The sequence below is a fragment of the Hakea prostrata genome, chromosome 10 (genome assembly GCF_041222555.1).
Source record: "Hakea prostrata isolate BN-2017 chromosome 10, UWA_Hpros_2, whole genome shotgun sequence".
Taxonomy (NCBI): Eukaryota; Viridiplantae; Streptophyta; class Magnoliopsida; order Proteales; family Proteaceae; genus Hakea; species Hakea prostrata.
Window position 1 is genome coordinate 50,235,650 of NC_142609.1, and position 16,725 is coordinate 50,252,374.

At 37.2% G+C, this 16,725-nt stretch overlaps 1 protein-coding gene across 3 annotated transcripts in view; it reads right to left on the bottom strand.

Annotated features, from left to right (window-relative positions):
* DEK1 (calpain-type cysteine protease family) overlaps window positions 1-776 on the bottom strand; it is a 65,097-nt gene extending 64,321 nt beyond the window's left edge. For all 3 annotated transcript variants that reach the window (XR_016170182.1, XR_016170183.1, XM_089136682.1), the window contains exon 1: window positions 71-776. Coding sequence is in view for 1 of the 3 variants with exons in the window: in XM_089136682.1 (XP_088992808.1) it covers window positions 71-195 (125 nt within the window). In the remaining 2 variants the exon portion in view is untranslated. The remainder of the gene's footprint in view (window positions 1-70) is intronic.
* Window positions 777-16,725: the final 15,949 nt, after the last annotated feature.

Consider the following 16,725-nt stretch of genomic DNA (forward strand, 5'->3'; position numbering starts at 1 on the left):
TTCGCAACACCTCGCAATCAAATACTCCAATTGAACTGAAATTAAGCCCAGCAAAGAATGTGAAGCTTACCTGTAAATTCGCCAGGGTCTCCAATTTACCGCCCAGAGAATAGCAAAGGAAAGTGAACTCAGAACGGAGAAAAGCGTCCCAGAAACAACGCATGCGATCAGAACTTGACGCCCGTCTCCCTCCATGGCTCTTCCTTCTCTCACTCTAAATTCACGTCATAGAAGTACAAGGAGCAAAAGAGTCGAGCAGCTCGAGCTACCCAAAAGAAGGGGAGAAGAGAGCAAAACTATCCCCAGATTTGAGAACCCAGCCCTAGTGGATTTTCAGAACAGGAATCAAAGAGACCATCTTGCGGTCCCCCTAGTCCACTTGAGACGGCCGCTACTCGGACCATCGACCATAACAAACAGAAGAGGTGATGATTCCGAGGTAAGTGACTAATTTCTTCATGAATTTAACTTGCGAGAGCAGCGGTTTCAGCTACTGATGAGAAACGAGAGTGTGGGAAGGTTAAAAAACAACAAGGATAAGGACATTGAATCGAGTCACTGAAGGTTCATGATAGAATGAAGTGATGGTGAACTAGGGTTTTGATTTATCTCATGCAGCCCTCCAGAATCCTGAACAAATAACAGAGATTACTTTTTCGTCTCAAACCCTATGTGAGGGAGTCAAGGAGTATGAAACGGTTCCTTCTCAAGGTTGAGGAAAAGCAAGAGTGAGTGTATGTGAGTGTGTGTGAGAGAGAGAGAAAGAGAAAGCGAGAGGGAAGACAAGATGAGAAAAATAAAAATAAAACTCAAATAAATAATAATATAAATAAACAAAAGATAAAGTCCGATGCGATGGGATAATAGAAACGCGGGTGAATGTAATCTGGTCTGCACCTTTTCCTTCTTTTTTTTTTTTTTTTTTTTTTTTTCCCTTAAAAAAAAAAACCTGTTACCAAAAAAGAGATGTCAGTATTAAAAGTAGGTTCGAATAAAAAAGAGTAAAGTATATTACAGATTGCATGCTTTAATACGACTTAAATTCTAGGGTGTCTACTTTAGTATCATAAATTACAGATTGCACACTATCAATTACAAGTTGTATGCTCGTCACTTTGCATCCAAAATTCTATGAAATTATGAGTGAAATGTCCATATTGCCTTCATTATGATAAAATGATTAATCTATCCCCATTTAAACTCTCTCACGTCCAACCATTAAGAGGTCCATTCACCATCTTCTACTTATTCCTCACTGGACGATCAATGCCATAAACCAATCCCTACTTAAAAATCCCTCTCTTGTGGTGAAGATAGAGATTTAAAACCCAGTTTGTAAATAGTGAACAGGAATTACAACCAAAATATGAGATTGCTTGCTAAGCCGATGGAGACAAATTGTCCACAAAGAGCACAATTAGGCAAGAATCAACTGATGAAACTGATGAAGCATTGAAAAGCATGCATTTATCATTATTTATTTGTTTTAATTTATCATACTTAGTTAATTAAAGGAGAGCTAGTTGAGTGTTTTTGTGCCTTTTTCATGAATAAGGTGACTTTAGTTATTATAGATAATGTGGAGCAATTGGCAAATGTATTAGATATTGAAGGATTTTAATTAAAATAAAATAATGATATTCAATATTGCTACCCAATAAATCATGAATGTTGAAATCCAACTTAATTAACGTAAGGAAACCATTGATCTTAGCCAAATTGGAAACAGGTGGAGGTCCAAGGAACAAAATTGGTAATAAGATACAAAAAATAGTATAAACAGACTCACTTTTAGTGTTTTGGGCATATCTCTCTCGTCTGAACTCGGATTGCAATGATTCAAGATGCTATGTAAAGATGAGAAAATATCTACAACTTTATAGTTTTGAGTTTTCCCAGAATTAGAACGATTAAGGATCGAATTGATGGGTAAAAATGACCAATTCATTGTGTGCGATATATATAAAAAGGAGAACCCAGCCACGAAGAAGAAAAATACGGCGAACATGGATCTTGGCTTTCAAATCTCTCTCTCTCTCTCTCTCTCTCTCTCTCTCTCTCTCTCTCATTGTGCAAGAAGAAAACCACAACCCTCTCTCTAAATTCCTTTTTTTTTTTGTTTTATGAGCTTTGTTATAATGAGTAGCTAGTTCATTTTTCTATGGGATGTAGATGAACCTATTGCTTATTTCATTAATTTGATTGTTCTATGTCTTATAATTGATGCTTTTAATTGTGTTTGAGTCTAATCAAAGATGCTCTATAGCTGAGCAAACTAAGTGTGCCAAACTTCGACGAATGACGATAGTCTTGCAAAGATAGGGCATATATAGGAAAGACCATCATTTGTTTTGAAGCGTAGAGTTATATCGATTAATGAAAAACATTAGGGATTTGAAATCCCAAAGATCCTCACATATTCATAGTTAAAGTTTTTGCATTGATTAATAGTTTAATTTCCGTGTGTATTTCTTAAGTATGATAAAAACAATCCATATTTACTTTACACTAGGTTTTGTTGAATTCAATCTTAGTAACTTAACATATTAGTTCCCCGTAGTTCGACCCCGCACTTTCTGTTAGCTATATTAGTATATAATTTTATTTTTAATTGGTTAGCGACACGAATAAGCATAGAGTTGCATCTTCACTGATACTTTAATGGAGGATTATAAGCTCACCACAACTATCATACTCCCTCTCCTCCTTTGCCTGCAACTTACTTTTCCCTTCTCTTCACTTCACTTCCTCTATTCTACTTTGTTACGTCTGAAATGATGAAATGATTTTTTAATTGCAGCAAAAGCCACAAGTGTAGTAGCAGAGTTGAAGAAGCAACAAGACTTTGTAAACGATTGTTTGTGGGTGTGAACATCGGAACCAAAGTTTCCAATATGTTATCTCTGGTAGACCTTGTTTCATTTCTTCAATTGCAAAAGGTCACCAATGTCCACCTCTACAATGTCGACAACAAGATCCTCTGAAGCCTCACCCAACACCAAGATCACTGTAGCTGTAAGCGTTCCAAACAACCAATTGATCACCGTTGGTTCATCTAACACCACCGCCGCTGATTGGATCAACCGCAATGTTGTGTTTTTCTATCTGAAACCCCAATTAGCTTTAGAAGAAATCGAGAAGCAGAGTTTCATAGTAGAATTTGGGCTCTTATGGCCTATGGGTAGAAGCAGAAGAACCCATGTTATAACATGCAACTTTCTTATTAGATCATAACTCAAAACCGAACAACACAAAGCATCTCACTCACTTGCAAACGCATAACTCAAGTGGGAGCATAAGAAGAGGAGGGGAGAGGTTTTCTTTATTAGTACTATAGGGACTTTATGCCTTGGTAACAGAAGAAAGAAAAAAATTCGTTTGAAACAAAATATGGATATGGATTGGATTGGATTATGGAGATTGGCCTTGAAAGTGAAGAAGAGAGAGAGAGAGAGAGAGAGAGAGAGAGAGAGGGGGATTTCCGTTTCTTGAAGAACCTCAAGACACTAGAATCCTCAATGGCCAAAGGATTGGGTGTGAGTGTGAAATCCCCTGGATTTCTAACCCTTTAACCCATGGTTTCAGGACCGCAAACCCGAAACTCGAGTTGGCGACAAATGTGGGCCATTTGAGTCGAGCCTGAAGGTTTGGAGGTGAACCCAATGTTAGTAGATGACCGTAGTGATGACTTGACATCTTTCCTATAATTTAAGAGGAGAGAGCATGCCAATCTTGAAGGCATTAAAAGGGGATTTTGGCAAGTCCGAAAATCGATGATGGAAAATCCAAATGACAAGGTAAATATACCAAAATGTAGATACTTAAAAGACCTTTCATTCAAGATGAAAATTATCCTAATCGGACCTTGTTTGAGGGTTCAACCAAGGGCCAATCAATTGGACTGGTTGACTAATTTGGGTCGACCGCCCAACCCCAGTTTCGGGACAATTTCGGAAAATTAGGTTTAAAACCCAATAGTATGACTCCACTCACCTCTAAATGCATTTTCTAGTGTTAGAGTGAGGCTAAGACTTGGAGAGGAGGAGAAACCAATAAGGATTCCAGGTTCCATCCACACAGCGACGCGTCGAGACTCTTATCATCGTTGAATCATTGAGAAAGGTGAGTGTTCTTCAACCTCTATTCTTTAAACCTAGGTTGATGGTGTTTTCTTCATGATGGATGATAGATTTCGGTAGTTGGGGTATACTAAATGCATTGAATACCTTCCATTAGTTCTCTTTTTGTTTTCCTTTGGTTTTGAGAGTTGAGTATGTGATTCGTTGCCAACAATTTTGTGTTGAACCTCTCAGAGACACTCGTGGGCACTCGTGAGAGCCGAATTTAAGGTTTTTCTAATGAGACATAATTGGGACAAATTGTTAATACTTTTAAGACCCTATTAATGTTAATTAGAATTTCCCTAGGTCTCGCTTTGATCAGATTTTGAATCGGGAGGTGAAATTGGGATTTTTGCCGAAACTATGTTGAGAATGGTGGGTTTGAGGCCATTTAACATATTGTGTACGGGAAGTATAATTATGGACTTCTTTTGAACCCCAATTGGTCCCCAATCAATACCTATTATGTAACTAGGACTATCTTAGCATAATTACCAACTATTTATTGTGATTTTGGAACTTTTGAGAGCGAAACCAAATTGAAAAGTGAGGAATAAAGTAACCATGTCTTATTCTTATATGTTTAATATTGTTATTTCAATTTCATTGATGATATATTGCTTTATTTTGATATCAATTATTATGTGATGGTGTGTGACTTTGGTGAACGAAATGTAATAATACGTGAATGATTCATTTATTTTCTTTTTGAATTCGTATGTTGATGATATAATAATGAATGAGATTAGTTGAGGCTTGATTCTCTTATTTCTATTTACCAACTATGGTTGTGGATTTGCCCATTACCCTAGTGATCTCATATGAATGCATCTAGGTCTAGGTACAGGAATGTTAGGTGTTTAGATGTGTTGTGCTAGATATCTCTATAAGTGCTACTACCCTTCCGATAGGGGTATTAAAGCCGGTTAACCCCTGATGTCAGTGGCTAGGTCATGTGATGTCAAGCAAGCCCACTGTCATCATAGAATGGTAGGGTTGCATATAATAGATAAGGGATTCTGAGCGCTCAATAACAATAACCAACCCGTGAGAGGACATGGAGAGCGCTCTGTTTATTATATGTGAATGACCATTGTGTTAAGGAATGGGATCCCACAGATGCCTCTTGTTGAGGATACCATCCATAAGTGGGAAGGTATCAAACCAAAATGGCACTAGGCATGATGGGAGATATTTAGACCATATGTAGTACAATACCATATGACTTTGCATTGGGCCTAGAGTTATCCCTGACATGCGTCAAATCTCATGCTAAACTGTGATGTGAGAGAGTGGTGACTTAAACCCAGAACATGACTTAACGAGAGTTTACCCAACAATCGCGAGGAACACAATAAACGTCATTTGCTGAAGGAGAGTGATTGAGACCGCCCAAAGGAGATTGATTGTCTTTTAACTTAATGCGTGTCTACTATAGGGACTTCATGATAAAGTTAGGAGCATAACATCACAACCATACATTTTATCATATTATTGTCATTAATTACATTTCATCTTATATATATAGTGTGAAAATTGTGAAAGAATGCATGACATGATTGTTGAGTTGACCTCATGGAGTTATGTGGAACTCATTCATTTGTATATGTATGTTTATTTAGACTCTATAGGTTATGATGACTCCATTCAAATGGAAGATTCATCGCCGGAAGATTATCTTGAGGGAGCGATTGTAGAGGAAGTGGAGGCGCACAAAGCTTCATGCTCGTGCCAAGATTGTTCATATAGAACCGGCTTCCAGTAGAGACCTCGCCATGCTCAGGGACTCTTTAGTGTCATTTATGGTACTATTTTACATTTATACGTTGATATCTTTTGAGAGAGGCGATGGTATCTTTTATCAGGATATTTAAATTATTTTCCACTGCAAACAACTGTTATTTTCTTTTGATATTTATTTGACCTTAGACATAGATGATTGTAAACTTAATATTTCAAATTTCATGGTTTGATAAACTTAATTTAAGCCATATCATATGTTTGTATGGAATTGTCATTCAACCTTGGTTCTATAGTGTATCACCTCCATGGGTATTCGAGTATGACCAAATTTGCATGGGTGGGGTGTGACAGTGAGAGAGTTTAAATGGGGGTTGATTGGTCATTATATCATAATGAGGGCAATATTGACATTTCACTCATAACTTAATAGAATATTTGATGGAAAGTGATGAGGGAGTAATGTCTAATTTTGAGAGTGCGTCTATAATTTAAGGGGCTAAAGCATGCAACTAGAGTAAGTCTCGCTAAAGCGTGCAATCTGTAATTTACTCAAAAGAGTAGTAAGAGTTGCCTCGAACAATTTTTAGGTCCTTTTTTTCCCTTCTTGGCAAAATCAAACAATTTCTATGTTCGAAAGTAGAAAAAAATTTCTTATAAAATTAACGGCACACTCTTACGATGCGACACATGCATCGAGGAGAAAAGCCTATTCTACTAACTCTTCTTTCTTTTTACTCTTAGTCACACAATTGGTCCCACGGTTAATGCAAAATTACCAAAGAGGCACAAACAATAAACAAATATTTTATTTTGTATTTACCATTTACATATGTTGTAACAGAATTCCGAAAAACCCCCCACTTGACGAAGTGACAATTGTTTATACTCTCGTATATTACAGGTCATATTTTCTCCCACTCTCCAATATACATTAAATTTAAGAGTTTTCTACACGAGACTCATTGTTATTCGGGTAAACTAGTCACCGCGCACTCTAATACCTTATGGGCAGTGAAATGACATTATTACCCCCCCTTTAATATTTTCTCATACCCAACCCTTAAGTGGGTACACCACTGCCGCCGCTGGGAACCGCCCCACCCCTCCCCTTGTTGGCGACCATGCCACCCCCAAAAAAAGGAATTTCTCCACACCCGGTAGGTTTATCTTCCATGCCCTTTACTAACATCATAAAATTGCTCTCTTTGTTGGTAGCTCGAACCAGTCGATCCCAGTTCCCCATAAATTCTTTCCGTTTCTTGGAGAACCTCGAAACATTAGAATCCTCAATTCACCTCGATGGAAATAGAACTAAGACGAAGATGGAAAAGTTAGATCTTTCAGTTGAATTGCTAATTCTATAAAGATGATTAGATGGGTGAAAGTGAAACTGCGTTCTTGTTTAATTATAGAAGAAGTTTAGTTTTGTAAATTGGTTTCCCTCTTTACTTTTTGTTGGAATTTGGAAATTTGAAATTGCATACGCTTGGCTTTTGGGGGCAGAGATTCTATGGTCATGGTTTATAGTGTGAGTGATGGTGCAATGTGAGAGTTATTGATTCATGTCAATGCCATTTTATACTCATTGTATGTTTCCATCGTTATTCTTTCATATTTCACCATGCATCTCTGCCGCTTTGAAACTTGCAACTCATAAGCTTTGTAATTGAGGGTTAAGACTATGGTTTTGGTGGGAGACCTACCGTCTTCCTTGGAGAAGAGAAGTGAGGAGCACCATTTGCGGTGGTCATCAGAGAAAATGGGTTGCAGTTGGAGGAGTCTTAGTGGAGAGTGAGAGTGAGAGAGACGTGGAGATGAAGATGTAAATGAGATTGGATAATTAAGTAATTTACGGCCTAGATGATAATTACAATTACGTAATTTGTTGTCCAGAGGGTATTTGGATAATTTGACTTATATAAAGGTAAGAACATTTAGATAATTTTACTCACCATTTAACAACAAAACTTAATTGTGAATAACTTGTAGATGCCATGTAATTTATAATATAATAGTTAGTGGTCACTAGTTTTACCCTAAAAATAGAAGATACCATATAAAAAAAACTCTAAATTTAATAAGATAATATTTTATTTCTTTGCTTTCTTGTTCATTATTCATATTTGGCTGTTGATATCAATTGTTGTTGACCTAAAAGAGATCGGTGATTATAGTCAATATAATTGGCTTTTGTTGTCCGTACAAGTCTCATAAAATCCAAAATCAAAATTAACTACTATATCTCTAAAATTATGAATATGAAAAGAAATGATATAGACTATCATAGATATCAACATCCATTAACAAAACCTTTTTTTTTGTTGGGCCTTCCAAAGCACATGAGATACAGTTATATGGGGCAACGTGTTGACCTTTCAATTAAATACATATTATATATAGACATTTTTTCAGTATATTTTTTTAAAGATTTTGACAAGTATCCTTAGGAACCACCTTGAATGAGAAGTATGATCTAGTAAGACTAAGTCGGTAAACTGATACATACCAAATTGGATTCCCGTAGTGTATGCTGAAATTGAACTGAGGGAAGGGATCCAGCCAAGCATCTGGTGTCATTGATAATATGAAACAACTTCCAAGGGATATTTGAAGTAGCTTGGAGCATTGTTATCAAAGTTTAATTGGTTATCACTTTTGAATTTGTATTTGTATTTGTATTTGTTGAAGATATATGCAAAGAAATGCTCCAGCGCAAGCCCTTTTTAATAGCCATAGTTTATAATTATGCATCGATCGAGAGAGTCCTGTTGTCCTGAAACATGCATGACCAAAGGAAGGCAAATAGAAACCAACCATTCGAATCCCTGGCAATCCCACCATATATAGCTAGCTTGCTATGTACGTACCTTGCTAGCTAGCTAGCTAGAAAAGCTGAATTACCAACAATACATGAGCTTAATAAACGGGTGCAATTAATGCATGGTGGCTTCCAATGTGTGTAACATTGAAGATTGAGCAGCAGCTAGCACCTATACTCGTACTTGTGAGATTCCTTAGATTATCATGCTGAATGTTTGTTTATCCATTTTCAAATGACGAATTTGCGAGAATATTGTTTGTAGTTGTGCGGTTAGAATCAAAGAGTGATTTCCATATATATATATATATATATGCCAAAGTGCAGTACTCAACATGCAAAGGGTACATAACAGCCTCGATTGCTGAACTAGAAGTTGTATCTCCATTACGTACGGTACATAGCAAACGCATACTAAGTTTCCCGATATAGTACAAAGGGAAGGAATTGAACTAGTACTGGAAACAAAAAAAAATGAAACAAAGAGACTGAAGAGGCGTTGAGATTCTGCTGAAATATTTCAGGAAGTAAAATTACTAGTAATGGGAGACCAAAAAAAAAAGGAATTACTTAAACGGATGTTTCAAATATAACTGCTAACTTTAATGGTATATCGTCTTTATCACGTTCAACTAATAACTTCTGATAGCCATCCTGTAACATTTTCAAACATTGTTTCACTCGAACGTGAGGGTTGGTTGGTTGGTTGGTTGGTTGTGAGTAGAATAGAATAGCATCAGGAAAGGAAAAGAAGAAAAGAAGAAAAAAGAAAATGACAAATGTCTTATTGTCTGTCTACAATTTATTTAAGGGGCATTAATTTATAGCTTCTATTGCTTCAGCATTTGTCATGTGAGAGAGAGAGAGAGAGAGAGAGAGAGAGAGAGAATTAATAGAGTATTTTACGTGATAGATGATGACCCTGTATTCAATTCAATGGCATGAATTATGGATATATAATATATTCTTCTTCTAATACAGTGATGGTAGCGTCGGAGCCTCCTATTCGTATGTAGGCAGCAGGCATTAATGCCGATAATGACGCGGTGCTTGGATTAGGAAATTGATCGATAAAATTGAACCCAATTAAAACCGAGCACATCCCAGGCCCAACCCAACCCAACCCAACCCAACCCAACCCATACTGAAAAGTGGACCTCCAATTTAGGGCTTGGAAACCGCCACATCGTTTTCCACCATCTCAATTCTCATCAACCCACCCTCCCCTCCCCTCCCAGTGATTTATCAATCAATGCTTTCAAATCCTAAAAAGCCTGCATTTAATTGCAAACATCCCTACTGAGGAAGTGGAGTGTCTACTATACCCTTACATCTAAAAAGACGTAAAAAACCAATAATCAGACTAACACCAATCAACTTGCAAAGAAAAGAGATGATGGGTTCGATCTCCCACATTTATAGCTAGCCAGCTAGGCTTGTAGCAAGGTATCCGTGCATGATTCATTGGGTTGGATATATACTTCTCTCTGATTTCTTCCTACTACTTACCGAGTTTTATTATTATTCTGTTTTACCCTTTTTCCATCTCTTCAAGTATCAGCATCCAAGTGTCTCTTTTGACACATCATGAACAGATGAAATACCTATTTTTAAGAAGCATTAATTCTATCTGGCTTCCTTCCTTGATTACAATTTACAACGCATATATATATGCATTATTATATCGCTTCACTCATTCTGAAGAGCTTGCTAAATTTTATATCTTTCAATAAGAAAACAAAGGTTCTCAAGATCGATGCATGCCTTTGAATCCCAAATGTTCTGGATAACTAACTGTAGTACTTGCAAGGAACCAGGCCAGCATGGATGCTAACTCCAATTAATTGAGCAGCCAATCAGTCCATTGCGAAGGAGTACTGACTACATACAGCCCTTTCCTAGCTATCATTCCAATATAAAGGAAAACCACCCAAGTAAAACATGCATGAGATTGCATGACTGGGAAGCAAGCATAATCACAAATGTATAGTATCTTATTCTACAAACAATTTCTTGCACCCGATCGAATCACTTGTTGCCATTAAATTGCCAATATATGGCGGGCACCAAGAAGATTCCCTTCCACATGGCACGGATAAAAGAGACACAGTGAGAGGTACATGCGACCATGAGAGAAGGAAAAAAATTAACTGCACCTCTTTCTTGCCTAGTTACAGAATCTATGGAAGCTAGGGATTGACGCTCAAGGTTATTAGAAAGAAGAGCTGTCAGAGAAGGCTTCTTAATTTGAAACCTGTCCTCTAAAAAGATAACTATAATTTGGTATTAGCAGTTAGCACTTCTTCTTATAGTAGAAATTCGTAGCTGATCCACCTAACAAAAATCCTAACTAGTCCTTCATATATAGTTGACATTAATAGCAAGGGAACTGAAAATTCCAGCTCTAAAGGGAGAACACAAACAGGATACATTTGCATGAAGACACTTCAAACACTTCTCAGCTCGGTGACCTAACAGTTTGGGGTACGTGACAGTTTGCTTATGAGGTTATTCATGTGCATCTATTGACTTGAATAAAAAAAATCAGACCATGCTGTTGGGGCCGGGCTGTAAAGGTGAATCTTGTTAACAGACAGTCTTGCAGACAAGAGAGTCATGCTGATGGAAGGCATCCACAATCTCAGGCATGTCTGCAGCACAGTGGTCACCAATTTACAATGGTGTCTGGGAGCTGCAATTGAACTGAAGCGGTCTCACACAAAGTATAGGGTTGATGTCAAAGTCACGTCCCACTCCCTCTAAAGTAACATTCATAAACAACAACGGTATCAAAATCCAAGTTTCTTGTTTATTTCATTTGTGGCTCAGTTAACAGTTGACAAAATTCAACACAAGCCATGAAAGCATATCATGGTCTATTTGGTTGACTGTGTATAACACCAAGGCCAGAAGAAAACTTAATCTTTCAAGCATCACGACCTTGAGATGATAATTGCATCAGCTATAGATCGACTTGCTGCAATTGCTTACAAGCAAAAACAGTCAATGATGGAACTCATAGTCATCCTCCCAATCCAACAGAATATGTTGTTTTAAGTAGGGAAGTTCATGCAAAGGCTAGCTGTTAGATAAGTTACAGCATCTAGCCAAAGGCAGAGCTATTTGACCTAGTCAACAGTCTTCATATAGAACTCTGTATGCAACAACAGGCAACGTGAAATGCTGAGGAAGCATAAATCATGTTTTCTTCTTTCTAACAGTTTGTCTGCTGTTTCTTTTCTAAGTTCACCTGCAACACTATGATGATTTCATCACCACTGTACATATTTGTTAATTGCTCAGTTTCCTCCAGCATTAGGTTATTTTCTCTAGATAATCATTTCTTGGCTAATCTGACATGAGTTTCTACTTCTGCGAACTTTCAGACATTAGCTCAGAACTCGAATGAAAAACCGTCCTTATCCCATTGTGGGTTTGCAATTCCATAAATCACAGGCCATGGAAGTGATCCATTTTACACGTGCAGAAAAGAACATACATCGCAAGAACTCCAAAGCCTCCACAGGAACTTTTAAGAAATCAAACTCCAACCTTCTCCCCACCTAAACTAGTTTTGAGCCCTATCAGAATATTAATCTTCTTCAGTAAACTAGACCATTCTACCTATATCACTCGGCTTGTTTTGGAATCTAAATGTCCTGGAAATCTTGAAACCTGCACAAATGAGCCTTCATGATGCATCGTTGGTAATTCTTCAAGCTAATAACCCCAGATTTGGCCATCTGTCACAGCTACACCTTGATAATCAATTCTACAGTGTCTTCAATTTGGATCCCACGCCCAAAGGTGGTAGTTAATATTCTTTAAAAAGGACAATAACCTACCTGTAATACTTCTTTGCTCCATCCTTCAACCCATGATTAAATATTGTCAGTCATTCACATTTACGATTCTACATATCCTGGCTATCGTTTGATCAATTTACTTACCAATCACGATTGCTAGTGTTGGAGAAATCGTCCTTCAAGAGAGTCCTATTAGAACTCAACTTTCTAATTCAAAAAAGAACATAACACACATGGTTGTATTTGATTCTTAACTCTGATATAAACTCCTATGAGTTATATAAAGATAATAAAGCACCCTGATCGATCAGTAAGAAGTTGAGATGAGGGCATAAGCTCCGTGGATGTAGGTTCTCACTATAGGAGACCAAACCACATTAAATCTGCTGTTCTTCTTTTTCTCTGCTTTTCCTTATTGTGTTCTATCACATGAAAGTGAGAGGGAGTTTCAACAGCAAGCTTGCTTTTTCTCGTCATTACTGTAGACAACAACAGCAACAGCTAGAGGAATAACACAACAGTTCTATTCACTGAGTCTGCGGGAAACATATTTCTACAAAAATAACAGCACAACAAAAAGAAACATAGGTTTTCTACACTTGATGTTATGCATCACAACCGGGACAACTGCTTACTGTCATCCAATGACACATGGAAAGGAAATTTTACAGCTACTTGAGGACTTGAAAAGAAAAGAAAAGAAAAGAAAAGAACCCATTGGATTATAAAGATAATCTGGCAGAAAACCTATAGAAATAGCCAGTACGAACTCACTCATCAGCTCTACTGATTTCCAGGAAGAATCAATAAAAATAAAAATAAAACGAAACAAATGCAACAACTAAGTAAATGAAATTAACTAAGAAGATCAGTCAAACTTGGAATTCATAGTCCCCTCCCAATTTACATCTGGACAAGGTCGACAATGGGTTAGATTAAGATAAAATGAAATACACTAGGTTTAGGTTTAGATTAAGATCAAATCAAAGATATGATGATGATAATGGTAACGATAACAGAAATTTGAACAAAGTTAAGATAGTTAAGATAGAATACATACTATACAGAAAACTCGGAATCAATCCGATCGAGAGTCGTCAACGTCATAATCGGAAGCAGAGGAATCGGAATCGGAATCGGAATCGTCGGAAGAGTGCATATAGTAAGAAGTAGTGGACGGCGGGAAACAGAAGAAGGACCACAAACAGAGAGCGAGACGGCCCAAACGCTGCAAAGGGAGGCAAAAGAGGAGCTCCAATAATTGTTGGTTGCTCACTCTCTCTGGATAGCAAGCCAAATATTGGCTCACATCCGCCGACAGATTCGCCGCAGCTAACAATACCACGCTACTGAAAACCATTTCAATGATTTCTCTTCTCGGATTGATTATCCGCTTCTTCTTCTTCTTCTTCTTCTGTTTCACTGTTTCCCTCCGGACGATAACGATTTCAATCTGTCTTAATTTCTCAATCAAACTGGAAAAGTTCTTCTTCTTCTTCTTCTTCTTCTTCTTCTAATGGATACAAGACAAGATAACCATGGTGATCAATTGGCGATGGAAGGAAGAAAGAGTAGAAGAGATTAACCAAAAAAATAAAATAAAAAATGAAAGCAAATCCAAAATATGGAATGCAAAGGAAGGGTATTTATTTCCTTTCTTGATGTATTATATATTTATTTATTTGTTTTCTTTCCGGTAGAAGATGAAGATGGACGACTGGATACGATATCATGTCAAAGCTGCAAGTTTTGGGCAACCAAGGGCGGCGTATGCGTGTGTTTGCCACTCGGGTGGCTTGCGTTGCGGCATTCTCTTTCTCCTCCTTCAACACCAAGGGCCAATAGGCAAGAGGTGGGATCTGCTTCGGCGCGGCGTTGCCCTGTTTCATGCGTCTAGCTTGCTTTTGCTTTTGCTTTTGCTTTTGCTTTTGCTTCCGCTTCCAATTTAGGACCAAAGTAAGTTAACGTCGATCGAATCGGTCTGTCTAATACTCTATTCTCTGTTTAGACTTTTTGGTTTAACTAATATATGAGTCACGTGCAAATTCAATAGCTAGCTATTTATCAATTGCCATATATTGTCATAGAAGTTGAATAGCCTATGCATAAATGAGCTTATTAATAACAGCTAAGGTTAGAATTTAGAATAAATTTATCTTTTTAATAAAGTTTTTTTTTTTCTTTCTTTCTTCTTTCAATTAGCATTTCTTAATTTTCAAGAATAACTCTTCATATTCTTTTGACTGTTTATAGTTTTTTTTGAAAAATGAGAAAGGGAGAAATTGAGAATTAAATTGATTCAAATAATTTTAAGATTTTTAATTGATCATTATAGACTTCATTTATTACTAATACAAATATCTAATTTATTGAATAGAGAATAGTATTGGAGGGAAAAGAAATATAGCCATGACCCATGAGTTCATATTTTTATAATAGTAATAGTATGATAGTATGATATGATAGTTTGAGCTTTGGGGATTGGGATGGACATTATCGGTTAGAAATCGAAACCATATAAATCAAGACAAGTTTAAGCCCAATCAGAACCGGCCCAAACCAACCTTGACATGGTTAAGAATTAAGATGTTGACATTCACAGTTTCACACGCTACTTACCTACTGGTCTGACCGGTTTGCTTTCACCTGACTTGAGCACCTGTTGACGTAGCCCTACCCCTACCCCCACGGCCCCACCCAAACAGAATGATAATCTGGTTGGTTAGGTCACCGTCCAAAGACCAGGCTGGTTTAGGTGTAGAGAGTAGAGAGTCTAGAGACATGCAATCATCTCTTGGAAAACCAGCTAGCGTATGTAGGGTTATTGTCGCATACTTTCCTTTCCTTTCCTTTCCTTTCCTCTCTTTTTTTGGAGAGAAAAAACCAAGGTGGCGTGTTTGGTTGGTTTTTCTATCGTTCTATGTGGTCCGTCGTGAATAATCCAAACGCGACTATACTACGGAGAGAGAGAGAGGAATTCAATTTTTTCACGCTTTATTTATTTATAGGCAGGCATCCCACCTGACCAGCCCATGCGTTTGAATCGTTTGATCTATTGATCTAAAATAAGTGGTGGTGGTGCTGCTGCTATAGTGTTGGATAGCCTAGGCTACAAAAACAAAAAGCCCACCTAGTCATTTTTTTTTTAATTTTTGGTCAACACCTAGTCATTTAATATGCTTACCAAAACACCAGATCATCTAATGTGGGTCAATTATAACCAAATAAATTATGCTTATGAGCAACAGACTATGAAGTGAGCTGGCTGGGTTAAACTGTGGTTTTATGGACCATTACAAGTTAATTGTATCTGTATGATTTCAATATATCATCGATCGGCCCTTCCTTCCATCTTGTTTAATTGAAATTAAGAACTAGCTAGAATACAGTTGCCAGCTGGTATTACTCTTTCCACCATGAATCTTCTCAATCAGGATCTTTGAATGTAACTTCTCTAATTCTTTTTTCTAATCGATCTAGTAACCTACAAGTGTACAAATAAATTTTGCTAGCTTGACCGTCACTGCGCATGCATTACTCAAGCAATTTCGTAAAAACAATGTATATGCTTAAATAACTAGTTTTATTGAAATAGCAATTCAGTGCAGGAATATTCCGAGGATGTACCAAAGCAAAATCAAACCAGATAAGGAAAGAAGAATTAAATGGTTAGAAAAAAAAAAATAAAAAAATCCTGAGTTCATATTCCTTGATCTCAACAAGTTCTTTCTCCTTTCTACCAAAAAAACAAGTTCTTTCCCCATGAAATATATACGTACACTTGACTCTTGCCGTCTCAATACCTGGTTCTGAGGACGGCTTTTTTTTTTTTGGTAATCCTGAGGACGGCTTCTTAAGAATTAAGACTGCTTTTCAGGAAATTCTCAACTTGATACCCATTAGAGCTTTCATTGTTTACCTCAATCGTCTCGCTAGATAATTAACTGCCCAAAGCATCAGGAACTGAAGATAAGGGAGAAGGAGCATATGAGCTGTACTGTAGTTTCAATGGGAGGGAATGAGATGGTATATGAGTAGAATTAAGGTTTGCAAAAGCAAATGAAGGAAGGACAATGGAGTTTGCCAAACAAAATCCACATTAAATTTTCTCAAGGATCGATAAGCTATCTGGAAGCAACCCATTTTACATCCAAGAAAATGCAATAGGCAAATTCAACATTAAAAACCCATCTCGGACAGGTTATCCTTTTGTTTGTTTGGTTGGGTGTCAATTCCC